Raw genomic sequence first — 14,250 nt, forward strand, 5'->3', positions numbered from 1 at the left:
CTTCTAATCAACCCCGTTGAATTTACCTTTTACTATAAAACTTCTAGTATTCCCGACAAACTCATCATTATACTATCAGATTATTTTCAGCCAAAATTCTCGTTCAAGATTTTTCAACCACTTGCAAATTACATGTTTCTCCGTTACATGGAATAAATGATTTATACAGAAAATATGATAGAATAAAGACAGTCCTGAATCGTTAAATTCCTTCCTCGAGTTCTGCTCTCATCAACACATCCGGCGATCCTTTTTTTTTTTGTATAGATAGAATAAGATATAGAAGTGCGTTTCATCACATTAAAATACATTTCCAGTTTCGAACAAAGATCAATCTCGCTGGCGCAAACATCAAATGGACTAACAGCCCTTGTCACTATGTAATTGTAGAACATATGGGAATTCAATTTTCCGAATTACCCCTTTTTCCTTCAGAGTTTTCCGAAAATTTTCAATTGTCATGTTTGGTTGGAATATTTTTGGTTGAAATTTGTGTAATATTGACGTAGGACTACGTCTTTCATTTCTATACCGGGGTGTAAAATCAAAGTTTCGAAAACGAAAGCGTTACGCCGGAGACCGAGATTTTGAGCATTAAAAGCTCCTAAACAACTGAACGAAATGGTATGATAAACACTTCATTCGAAAGATAAAACGCGTTATATACTTGTTACTTTTTCATCCAAAAACTTGTTTCAATAGCCTTAAAATTGCTTTAAAAACAGGCTATTGAAATCACCAATCGGTATATAAGCGAGCGCCGCTCGGAAAGCCACTCAGTTATAATTGAACAGCGATTGGAACATGTTGTCGCTGTTCTGGTGAAGCTGACTTCGTTCATCATGAAAGCGCTGATGAACGGTGTCACCAAGAGCCTGTTTGTGTACCTTAGGCCAGAAGGGAATCCATCAGGAGGAGAGTGATGCCATAAACGGTTCCACTTGAGACATCGGAGCAACCGCCACACAAACACATACACGCGCAGAATTATTTTCGTTTGCCATTTGCCAGGATGCCATCGTTGCTGAAAAATAATCTGCCAGTTTCTCTGGGAATTGAAAAAAAAACATTCAAGCGAAAGTGTTTATTTTAATATTTTCTATCCATATAACACTGCGACCAAAAACATTTGGTTTTGTGATTTTTCAATCAAGTGCGATCAACGTAAGACCACGTCTTTCGGGAATTTATTAGAGGTGCAATGAATATTAAGAAGGAATTTCCGCTCTACGCGCACTGGCAAACGATGTTTACTCGACAATTTCTCAAACGAGAAATGGGTGTTGTGAGAAAGGATGAGCGAACGCCAAAATTATGTAGACTGATTTGATGCAACAGATATTTTGTCTATTGGAAATGGAATACAAATCATATCACAATTCAAGCAATGTATTATATCTTGTACAATTTTCGTGTGATTGCTTCTTTTGCTGAATATTGTGCCTTCAACGTAACGCTCTCGTTTTCGAAATCCCCCAAATATTCATTTATTCATTCATTCAGAATTGATTCAGATGCAACTAACAGCAAATGCTCACTGAATTAACGATAGTCCTACGTCACCCTTGCGGTCATACCACAGATATAAACCACTTCCTGTTTTTTCCCAAGTAAGTTTTCAAGCTATGATTTTCTGAAGGAAGTATATTCAATGTAATTGTTCATATGACAATGAAAAATGACATCCCGGATAGCCAGTCTTCAGAATGCAACTCGGTGCTGATGCGCAACAAGATTTTTGTGCGCTCTGGCGAATGAGCACGCTCCGAAACACAGATGAAATGTTTGGTTGTCAGCGCCGTTCTTAAGCAGAGATTTGCGCCCAGTGTTAAGCTGAGTTTTACGCTGAAATTTACACCGTGCTTGCGCCGTATTTCTATAATGCGCGCTTGAAACTGGATTGCTCTCTCTGTTGAGATATTTTTCTTCACACAAGCGTATACAGTTGTTTTTATGCTTTGCTTAGAACGAACGAAGACAAAGCGGGCGCTAGAATTTGATGAGTATGTGTGTGTGTGTGTATATATATAATGAGACGCGCATCACACAAGTGAGAACTAGAGGCGAATGAACTGAAAAGTTTAAACCCTCTTAAAGCCAAAAAGAAGAAGAAGAAGACAAGTGAGAAGGAGGATTCTTTGTGTGGACACCGACTGCACAACATCGTTGCTGGACGAGCTGGACGGCGAGGGATCGAGTGCCTTTCTCAAGGCAAGAGGGCGGAGGTGGTAGCGCTGGAGTAGAGTAGAGTAGAGTTTTCAAAGGGCCTTTCTCAAGGCTAGAGACGAATGAACTGCAAAAGTTTAAAGTCTCTATAATACAATACCTTCCTTCCTACAAGTGAGAAGAAATGTTTAGTATCTAAGTTCTGCACCGGGTACATTTTGCGCTGTCGTGCTCTTCGCACCAAGATAAAATACGAGTTTTCTTTGAGCGCGTGCTGATGAAAATTAAGCTCAAGCGCAGCGCTGCGTTTGTTTTCAGAAGACTGCGGATAGCTATCATAATGTGAAAAAAATTAAAAGAAAACCAGAGAAGATCGCGATGAAAGCAACCTATAATTTCTCTTAACACCAGAAATATATTGGGGACATAGAATTCCTCTTAGTCATTAATTTTATAGATGATTAGCTGACCCGGCAACTTCGTACCGCCCAAAATTTGTTTTTTGTTATCAATACCTTCAAACATTCACGTTTTCTTACTAAGCGCAAGTTCATGAGTCCAATCGCAGAACTGTTCATTGATTGATCTTCTAATCGACCCCGTTGAATTTACCTTTTACTATAAAATTCCTGGTACTTCCACCAAAACTCATCATTATAATATCAGATTATTTTCAGACACAATTCTCATTCAAGATTTTTCAACCACTTGCAAATAACATGTTTCTTCGTTACATGGAATAAATGTTTGATACAGAAAATATGATAGAATGAAGACATACCCCTCCTCTCCCATAGAGAGGGATGAGGTGTATTTAACCACCATAGAATCGTGTATTGCACCCTAAAACCTCCACATGCCAAATTTGGTTTCGTTTGCCTTATCAATTCTAGAGTAATGCAGAAATTTGTGTTTCGTTTGGCAGCCCCCCTTAAGAGAGAAGGAAGAAGTATGACCACCATAGAAACATTTATTGCACTCTAAAACCTGCATTTGCCTAATTTGGTTCCATTTGCTTGATTAGTTCTCGAGTTATGCAGAAATTTGTGTTTTATTTGTATGGCAGCTCCCCCTTAGAGAGGAGGGTGGAGTGTCTGACCACCGTAAAAACATTTATTGTACCGTAAAACCTCCATATGCCTAATTTGGTTCCATTTGCATGATTATTTCTCGAGTTATGCAGAAATTTGTGTTTCATTTCTATGGCAGCCCCCCCCCCTCTCAGAAAGGTAGGAAGAGTGTTGAACCACTTTAGAAATGTTTCTTGCCCCCAAAAGCCTCCATATGCCTAATTTAGTTTCATTTGTTTGATAAATTCTCGAGTAATGCAGAAATTTGTGTTTCAGTTGTATGGCAGCCCCCCTGAGAGAGGTGGGAGGGGTCTCAAACTATCACGAAAACCTTCCCCGGCCCCAAAAACCCCTGCATACCAATTTTCATGTTGATCGGTTCAGTAGTTTCCGAGTCCATAAGAATCAGACAGACAGACAGACAGAAATCCATTATATATATATATATATATATATATATATATATATATATATATATATATATATATATATATATATATATATATATATATATATATATATATATATATATATATAGATATATATAGATTCCTTTTACTTATTGATGATTACTGCACGAGAACCTGTACATTGAAAATACTTTAAGCCATTCTAACTAGGAATGGGCATCATTTTTCATTTTTTCTATTCTAAGTTAACAGGAGCTCAATAATCATGAATATGCTTTGAATGGATTTTGTCGGTCGGATGGTTTTGTAAATAATTAATTGTAATGATATGTCTTTCGTACAGTTGAAATATAAACTAACCTTCCCCGGGCTTCCCTTCAACTGCAAATCAGTGTACATACCAGAAGTGATGCATTTGGTATGTAGATTAAGTAGTCTAGGCCTTATTTCCCATAGGGTTTAAACAAGATGTTTCAGCAGGAGCAACAGTTGCTTCTATTTTTTTACATTCTACCTGGATGTTACACCTTCTGGCTGTCAATGATAAGATCTAAATTAATTTTTTCCATCAAGAGACATACATTTCAACCGCATATGAGCGTAAGAAGTGAATGTCATTCGATTAAAAACTTTCACACTGACTGTATAAAAATCAATCAACTGCCGAACTAACTTCATTCAATTAGCAGATTATTACCAATGAATGATGTATACAATTTTTGCGATTCCACAATTCCTGAATGAATTATCTTCTCCAGTATGTATACTCTGTCATCGTGATTATTAAATTCACATCAGTCTTTTCAGTCACCGGAACTGACGACAAGTTGCCGAGAGCATCCGGAAAAAGGCAGGCCAGACGCAGACGAATGACTAATGGCTGCAGGCGATATTTCGTTCGGTCGGCGTGAGGAACATTTATGAGTCAATCGTCAAAAGTGCCATGATGGTGCCATTTTCCGGTGCCAATTAAAGCTTCACAATTTCCATCATATGGATCCATTGCTCGAAACCCTGCATGGCTCCATATCGTCTGCTCTGTGGTTTGTGCCGCCACAGAGATCACATACACACCCACCCACAAAGTTCGACACAACGGCTGGAACGCAACAAGTTATTGCCATCGCACCAAATCAACCACAAAATGTGAATTATCGAGCAGTCGGAGTGGGTAAATATGTGTTCCAGTCATATTTGCATACCAAACCCAGTTGTTGTCACTCACATGCCTTCCGTTTGCTTCGATATCTCCCGCCGCCATTCTCCGGAAGCTGGGAGATGATCGATTCGTCAATTTGCATCGTATGAATATGCAGATTAGTCAGCGTGCCAATTTTTCGGGTTTATGGTTTCGCTTTACATCTTCTGTTCGCTGTATGCCCTCCTTCCCCCTTGCGAGCATCGTCGAGCTTTTTTTTTCTATGGCTATCATGTAAAAAGTACCAACCACGTTCAGTGCAAAATGAACAACTTACCAACCACATGGAGATAACCGAATTGCGTTTTGGCCGTCACCGTATTTATTTGACACATGTAGCGTCCCTTGTCCTCCTCCTGGACGTTTGAAATGTGCAGAAACCAGGTCTTGTGCTTATCGTGTTTATCGTGCGTGACACTAATCCGCGGATTTCGCGTAATGACGTGGTTGTGCACCGTCAGTATGGCCGATTGCTCGAAGTGCATCCAGGCGACCTGGAAGGGTAGAGTTGTCGATTAGAAGAGCGTACGAATATTAACAACTAACATTAATAGAATTATTTTAATTGAATTCGGACCAACAGTGAAAAAATAATCGTTTCAATTTTCATACTAATAAGAGATTTTATGTCCGTGATTACAATACTTCTAAACATGGTATGTTATTCATCAACACTCTTATGTGATATCAGATGTTTTTTGACGTAGGAATACGTCTTACATTAAGGATGCCAAATCAGAAAACAGATTACGGTTTAAAATTTTATTAAATAAAGTAAGCGTTAATTACTATTTTTGATGCGAACGGATTTTAACGATTTGCATACCAATCGAATCGAAAATTTTCTAAGATTTGTTTTATATGCTGTATATGTTTTATATGCTATATATTACAATCCTATAGTCTGTTTATGGTTTAAATTGATGAAAATTGGAGGCATTCGCATTTCCCCATACATTTATTCTGTCCATTTGTGTGCCTTCCAGAACAGAGCTGTTAATAATGGGCAACTTACTCAGCTGCTAGAATTGAAACAACGAAGGGGGATAGCGAAAAGAGAATATTTGCGAAGTAAACTCCACCCTTGCATAGTAAGTAAGCTGTCACTAGCGTAGAAGTATTGTATCTCCTCTGAAGAAAATCTCAGAAAAGAAAATGTCTGTGCCCGAAACAACAAAGGTCGCTTATTCTGCTCGTTTTGTGTTTTATGTTTCCCATCGAGCTGTGAACGCTAACGAATATTTTACCAGAAGTACATCGAAAAAAAGGGAAGATTGCAAACGATTCTAGGTCGCTCCTAGCCATCAGTGTTTGGCATTGTGTATGTTGCTTGTTTTCGTTGCGCGAAACTTAGAACTTTTTCATTTCCTGTACATGTGAATAGCATACCTTCGATACTTTTAGTTGCCATTCGTATTTGCTCTCGTGTGCATCGGCTCTGTTCTTATGCAACAAGCTCCTAGCTTTGTTGACGGTTTTGACCGAGAGTCGAGAAACGATTTTTTCATGAACGATCATTCTCGCAATGTTAATTTTTATCGCTGTAACTGTGTGCACCTGTTAGACACGGTTTTGACCCTTGTTGAATTTCCAAAAAAAAAAAAGGACGGGTGGGTAATGTCGGAGACATAACCGGAGTGACGTAGGACTATACAAAGGGGACAGCTTTTGCTAAATATATATTTTAAATATATTGTTTTATTTTCTTCTCCTACGTGAATACCTACCTATCTACCTGAAAATTGGATTAGTTTACTGTTTACTCTTTATGAACATATTGGGGGTTCTGAAAAGAACCTTTGGTGTTATGTTTTTGCGTTTTTTTACAAACTTGATTCTTGATTTTTTTCTGAAGGCTTTGTACTTATTAAATGTTCAACGCCGGGCATCTTTCGGCGTATGCACATATCGCACAATCAAAATGATGGCTGTGATAGGGAATGCATAGGTGATCATCAGCTCATTCACTATAATATATTTCACTATTGAACACATTACCGTACCTTAAACTGTGGTTTCGGAGACGAATGAATTGTAAGATTTGTAGTCTCCGAAAACAAAGTAAATAAAAATGAAAAAGAACTGAGGTTTTGGAGACGAACTCTTCGATCTGTCGAGAAATAAACGAGCTATAAGCGTTCTGAAAAACCAACAGTAAATACAGGGACGGATGACCTTCGTATTAAAGTCCTTTAAAATAAGAACAGTGCAGCAGGAAATACATAGCTCATCATGTTGCTCTTTAGTTATTTTTCTATACAATGCAGATGTAACGTCAGTCAATTTTCAACATCAGTTATCAACCAAAGAAAGTAGTTCTTGCTACCGAGAAAATTCGTTAATGCCATCTTGCATACAATGTGATGTAATTTGAAGCCACTTTTAATTCGGAAACCATGCTTGGGTTTGTGAAAACAGAATGATCAATTCAAAAGACCCCAACCACCAATAAGTTCAAGAACAAGCATAAACAAAATAAATCAGTTTATATTATATGTCATATTATGTCACTTTAGAATGCATTGGTATTGTGAAAAACTTTGAATAACTCTTCTTTGAAAGGTTTAATGGCCCTGAAAAGCACCGTGTTTTACGGTGGCTGGTTTTGCCACCAAATCAGTATGTATAAACAAACTTTTTCCTTCTTCTACCTGCTGCCGTTTTGCGATTGCGTTTGCCACTCGCTGAAACTAGTTGTTGCCACCGAACCGAATATGCTCTGTTCTGTAGGCGGGTTTTCTTATTGTCGTGAGCAGCTTTGCAAGCCAACTCGTGCATTCCGGCGGCCGAAATTCTATAACCGCTATTAAGTATACTGGTGCTCCGGCACCAATCCGTTGATGCGATGTGATGTGAAACGATGCCATACAACCACACTGATTTACGGTTTGAAAGAGAATGAGATATTTTTCAGCGGATCCGCGCGTTTTGTACTTTAGCGGTACACGCTCACAGGATAGAGACAAATCGGCAGACTCAGTCAAAGGGGCAAGTCCAACGAGACGAACGAATGAGCGTTAAAAGGCAGCGATAGCAAAAAAATACATTCATTACGATTTGTTCGCTCGTTGGATTTACATGCAGGCTAAAAAGGGTCCTTTTCAGGATCACAAAATGATCTTCAATCTAAAGAGTTTATTGTTTTGTTATCACTCGATATCCCCATCTTGTTCGGCTAAACCTTTCTGTTTAGCGATTGCGTTTGCCACTCGCTAATTGAACATTTGCGATGACAGTGGTACAGTGTCGACTTTCAATGTGGGGTCATAATTTGGACCCCGAACTCTATGTTTACAAAAATGTCCAACTAAATATGTCGCATTACAGGTCCGTCCAATTAGCTAAATGTCGAGATAAGTGTATATTGCTGTACTTTCAATCTAGAAGCAATTTAAGAATTGGTGAAAATCAATAAGCTCAGAACAACTGTCAAATTCACATACTCATCATATCCTGGCAAACAAATTATGAAAAAATCAATTTGTGTTTTATTATTATTTTGGATATTGTTTTAGAAAGCATTGAACTGTATTTCCTAAACTCTTTTTTGAAAGGTTTAATGGCCCTGATAAGCGCCGTGTTTTATGGAATGGTTCCAATTTAGAAAACTTTCTACACGTGGTTTTGAAAAAAAACCATTTCGAACGCCCTCGATGCCGCCTTGTTCTGGAATTGCCACCAAAGCAGATTGTATAAAGAACAAACTTTTTTCTTCTGCTACCAGCTGCCGTTTTGCGATTGCGTTTGCCACTCGCCACTCGCTGAAACTGCCTGTTGTCTTGATGTCCACCGAACCGAATGTGTTCTGTTCCGAATGCGGGTTTTCTTATCGTCGCGAGCAGCTTTGCCAGCTAACTCGATCACTTCGGCGGCCGAAACTATATAACGCCGGCTAGGTGGACTGGTGCACTGGTACTAACGCGCTCAGCCTAGCTACCCTTGCGGGGAACTCCAGACCAACACGGTTCGAGCGGGATTTTGCCTTTTCCTTCACTTTTCCTCCTTTGCCATGTCCAGACATGGCTGCTTGGGTTGGTTTGTTGATGTGTTGTGATGCGAACCGATGTGGTGTACGGTTTGAATGAGAATGATCGTTACGGCAGCGGAGCGGGGATTTTTAAGCTGACTGGCTGGCTCGAGAATTACGCATGTGTGAGACTGCGACCAATGTTTCGTTCTTTTTTTTCTTTTTCCTTTCCAATCGTGCTTCATTCTATTTCGTTGCTGCTCTGGTTGCCCGTTTTGGGCGGTACGATTTGAGGAGCACAAAATGGACCAATCAAAAATGGGCAAATAGTGCATTTGGACAATGCTTGATATTTCACAATTATTCAATTATTTATCCCAAGAAAAATGAAATGTTATTCGTTATGATAGATGCGTAGATATATTTCCTATCAATTGATGCAAAAAACCTTTGCGATCTATTGAGAAATGCTCGAGTTATAAGCGTTCCAAATCTTGCATTTTTTCCTACTTGTTCAGTGCCTAGATTTCCATTTCACCCCCTATATCCTCCGGTTAGACGTAGTCCTACGTCAAAAAAGATGGCGTAGTCCTACGTCCGGTCGTGCAGTCGTATCTCGGATACAACCCCTCGAATTTTTAATTTGGTTTCTTGGAAAACAAAGGCGTAATCTAAAATACTTCGTATGAAAATTATTCATTGAGTTGACTTAAGGATAAACTTGAAAGGGACCACACGATATAACATTTTAAATGTAATTTTTTCAATTCGAAACAATTAGCAATGATTTTTTTCTGTTGACATAAATGATTGACACTAATACCCCAGATGTTGAGGGCACAAAGTAGTTGTTTGATCACCAATTATTTTGTTCAAATATTTAATTTAATTGTATGTTGTTTCTTTGTAATTATTCTGTATTTTATAGCTTCAGCAACTTTTATTCTATTAATATTAGATTTATCATCTGTTGTCGTTCTGTTTTATTAATTGATTTTGATTTTGGTTTTCGTTATTCAAAATAATTAACACAACTTTGATCCAGCATTTTCTATTTTCCACTGAAAAGTTCTAATTGAACTGTCTGATAACATTCGAATTGCGCCAACATTCAATACTAGAAACAATCACGCGCACAACTCCTCAAAATTTGTAAGACGCATCGCTGTTTAAAGCCTTCTGCCCGCAATCGATACTACGATACTGCTTCCGGTTTGCTAATATTTGCTCAGAAAATTGGTCCCGACACCCGAAGTACCCTCTTCCCATCAAAAGACCCCCCCCCCCCCCCCGGCATACATCGTCGCTTAGTGGAACGGCAGTATGCTAATCGAATGTAAACATGACCCTCGCCCGTCCATCGCATGCCGCAAACCGTCATGTCGCCGTAAACAATCGGTGAGCGCATATAAATTTCCCCATCGGGGGCCTCCTCCGTTGTCTCACCAATTGATGGAGCAAGGGGGATTTGTGCGGGAGACCACAAAAAAACAATAACTGCAGGGAAAGGACAACGGCAGAACGGCCATTTAATCACTGTCTGTGCTTTGGACCCGGGCCCGTATGTTTATAGGCTGTTTGAGAATTCATAACGGTCCTTCTGCATTAAGCCAGGAGGGAACGGCAGCCGCTGCAGACTCATATTTCGGTGGATTCATGTGGTTATGGAAAAGAAAAATGAAATCATTCCGAACATTGTGAATGCGGAAATTAGATACTCGCATGGACAGCTCCGAAGATTTGGTCTTTGATAGTTGCGGCCCGAATGTATGAAGGCTTAGCCAACCCAGCAACACAGCATATTCGAATTCTTTGCACGATCGGAATCGTAAGCTGTATACAGTTCATTGGTATCAATGTGTGCATTTTTCGCGATGACAACGGTACGGTGTGGACATCTGGATACGAAATTAGTTTCCCACTAAAACTTATCATTATAATATCAAATTATTTTCAGATGAAATTTTTGTATGAGATTATTATATCACATGAAGAAAACAAAATTTTCCACTCACATTGAATACCAGTTTGAAACGAAGAAGTTAATTTTAATTAATGATTTTTTTATTTGAAATGTGCTCATTCTGCCTGAAAACTCATTATTATCTTCGACACTCCACTAACTCGTAAAACGTAGTTCATTGGCGTGCCGTTTATTTCGTTTCCACCGTGAAGTGTAATCAGGCCCATTAACAGATAAAGTTTGGTTCGAAATTTGTACAAACACTATTTAGTTTGCCACTCCTCAATTATCAACAGTGGCAAACAATGTCAAACATCGAGAAACTCATGATCACTGAAATATTTAAGGTAACCTATCCGTGTACCGACAGGTTCGAAGAACAGACCGAAAAAATCTTTTATGCGTCCAATAACTGCATATTTGCTTGTAGTGATTTGTGTCGAATATACTTGATCAGTGCACGTTGCCAAATACTTGACTATTTTCGACAACTAAAGAAAATAGTCAAATATTTGGCTTCGGTCGAACAGCGTATGAGCACCCTTAAGATACTGCCCCACGACATATGAAATTTATGATATAGTTCTCTATAACATGGACGTGATAGTCATAGTTCTATGAGATTTCGGAAACAATTTTTGAAAAGATTGAGCTATGAAATAACGGGTGTTAAATAAAAAATGAGATTTTTTTCAATACCTTTCAGTAACTCAAATAAAGAGCGTAAAATTTTCTTTCTCCAAGAAAATTGCTCTTCGGGCTCCCTAGAAACAGTAGGCGTGTTTGGTTTTGCTAGTTTGAATTTAGTCAAAGCAAAGATGGCGTCGAAACAGCACGTGCTCCGCGAACGTATTGTACGGTTCTACGAAACGCATTTCCAGCAAGGAAAAAAGTTCACGGTGGCACATTTTAAGGAAGAAAAATTACCTGTCAGTACGGTATATCGTATCCTGGGTTCTCTGAACGTAGAGCGGAAGGTCGGAATTGGTCGTCCGGTGACGATAATGACGAAGCAGAGGAAGACATCGTTAAAGAAGCTGTTTGACAACAAGGACGCAAACAGCCTGCGTGACGCCGGTCGGAAATATGGCTGCTCCCACGTATTGATCCATCGGACCCTCAAGATGGAAGGAATCGTCTGTAGGAAGAAGACGAGGTCTCCGGAGTACACGGAGGAGTTGATTGAGACGGTTAAATCACAGTGTCGGTGGATGACCAAAAAATACCGCGGGACGTCTTTCGTTCTGGACGACGAAAGCAATTTTTCGCTGTCCAAAACGCATATTCCAGGAAATGATAATTACTACTCCAGCGACAAGTCATCCACACCGCCTGAAGTGAAATACAAGTTCAAGCACAAGTTTGAAAAAAAAGGTTATGTTGTACATCGCCATTTCCGACCGGGGCATTTCAAAGCCTTGGTTTAAGCCGAGCGGTCTGGCAATCAACCAACAAATCTATCGAGAAGAGTGCCTCGATAAAATCCTGCTGCCGTTCCTGAACGAGCATCACGCGGATGGGAAGTACGTCTTCTAGCCGGACAAGGCGTCTTCCCATTACGCCAAGAAGACGCTGGCGTATCTTGAGGAGAAAAAGATACCGTTCGTGCCGAAAGATCGTAACCCAAAAAAACTTGCCCCAGTGCCGCCCAATAGAGGATTTCTTTGGCTCACTCAGTGCCCTATTGTATAAAAACAATTGGAGGGCCAAGGACACGAAGCAACTGACTACAAGAATCCGGAATTGTATCCGGAAAATGGACGTAAGTGCCGTACAACGTTCTTGTGAGAGCATCGCGACAAAGTTGCGTCGAACAGCAAACCACGGCCCTTACTCAAACATTCACTGACATTTTTTTGAAGAAAATACATTATGTTATTAATAAAAAATACTGAAATCGATTAAAAAAAATTAAAAAAAAAATTTTATATGTGATTGAAAAAATTCTCTTTTTTTATTTAACACCCGTTAATAGAAACTATGTAGTAGAAAACTTTCGTTTAGTACTATGATAGTTTTTTGGTGTACACACGAGTAATTTTTGTTTTTCTGTATTGTTTGGTTGACAGCCATAAATAATTCAACCTATTTTTGTGAGTGTCATCACAGAAATACTTTTATCAGAACATAAACATTGACATAAATCTTAAACAGAAGGAGAAAAAAATCGCGGCCGTTCTGACGTACATACTTCTCAAAAAACAAACTCATAAAACCCGCAGATTCTTATTTGGTTTTGATCTACGTGGTGTGATGACTCTCGGAATAGGTGATTGAACTTCTGCACCTGTAGTTGAAGTGGAAGGCGAATTCCCCTTTGATTCCGACGAATCTTCCACGTCTGATAATCATTGTTTTTGGGTGTATCATTCTGAAACAGAAACAAGCTTGTTAGGTTATTTTTTAATTTGGAACGATCATTGATTCAGGGGAGTTTTGAAGACTTTTGAAAAGACTCGATAAATAATAATGTGCTATTGGACATCAATGATTGCTCTTTCAGCACTAAAACAGTTTAAATAAAAATACTTAAATTTAATCACTGTGAAACTGATATTCCAAGAAGAACTGGAAGGCGATTTGAATATTTTTTTTTTGATATTATATAGGTTGCTATCGATTCTGTCCTAGTAGTGGTTTAAAAATAAAAAACGAGAGCAAAAAATCTTGCTACGACATCATATTGATGAACTGATGCTCTACAAATAAACAAGTTAACATTTTAAAAAATCAGATTGATAACTCATTTTTCCAACAGACTGAGCACACAATTGGATATCTATTGAGCACAAAATAAATCTTCTTTTTGGTGTTGTCATATGCTACCTAATTAAAATCGAAATTTCTCAACACGTTCTATGTTTAAATTCGAAATAAAGTTATCTACCCTATTCACCAGTGAGTCAAATTCTCCCGATCCCGATTTTCCTCGGACGAGAAATGTAATGCAGAATAATATTAGGCTGTCAAAAAAGTCCTGCGGTATTTTTTTTGAATTTTCATTTGTTCATAAAATTAGTTACAATCATCTGTTTTAAGTCAAATATGCGCCGTTTTGTTCGATGACTTGTTCCCAACGAGATGCCAACTTCAGAATACCCCTGTTATAGAAGCTCGCTTCCTTATTGGCAAAAAACTCGGATAGCCAATTTTCACAGGACTCTTTTGTGGCTAACTTCTGACTACCTAGCTTGTTCGCCATGGACAAAAACAGGTGGTAGTCACTTGGTGCAAGGTCCGGACTATACGGCGGATGCAAAAGAACCTCCCATCCGAGCTCCCGGAGCTTCTGGCGCGTCACCAAAGAAGTGTGTGGCCTGGCGTTGTCCTGATGGAAGACAATGCGGCCTCTGTTTATCAAAGATGGCCTCTTCTTCATGAGTGCTATCTTCAAGCGGTCCAGTTGTTGGTAGTACAGGTCCGAATTGAGCGTTTGGCCATAGGGAAGCAGCTCATAATAGATTATTCCTGGCCGT

General features: G+C 39.0%; 1 protein-coding gene across 1 annotated transcript in view; it reads right to left on the bottom strand.

The window, feature by feature from the left end:
* The window catches only part of LOC129776607 (lachesin-like), a 263,339-nt gene that overhangs the window by 54,116 nt on the left and 194,973 nt on the right, over positions 1 to 14,250 (bottom strand). Inside the window, exon 3 of the mRNA XM_055782342.1 lies at positions 5,122 to 5,338. Coding sequence (XP_055638317.1) covers positions 5,122 to 5,338 — 217 coding nt within the window. The remainder of the gene's footprint in view (positions 1 to 5,121; positions 5,339 to 14,250) is intronic.

This window comes from Toxorhynchites rutilus, chromosome 3 (assembly GCF_029784135.1).
Source record: "Toxorhynchites rutilus septentrionalis strain SRP chromosome 3, ASM2978413v1, whole genome shotgun sequence".
Classification (NCBI taxonomy): Eukaryota; Metazoa; Arthropoda; class Insecta; order Diptera; family Culicidae; genus Toxorhynchites; species Toxorhynchites rutilus.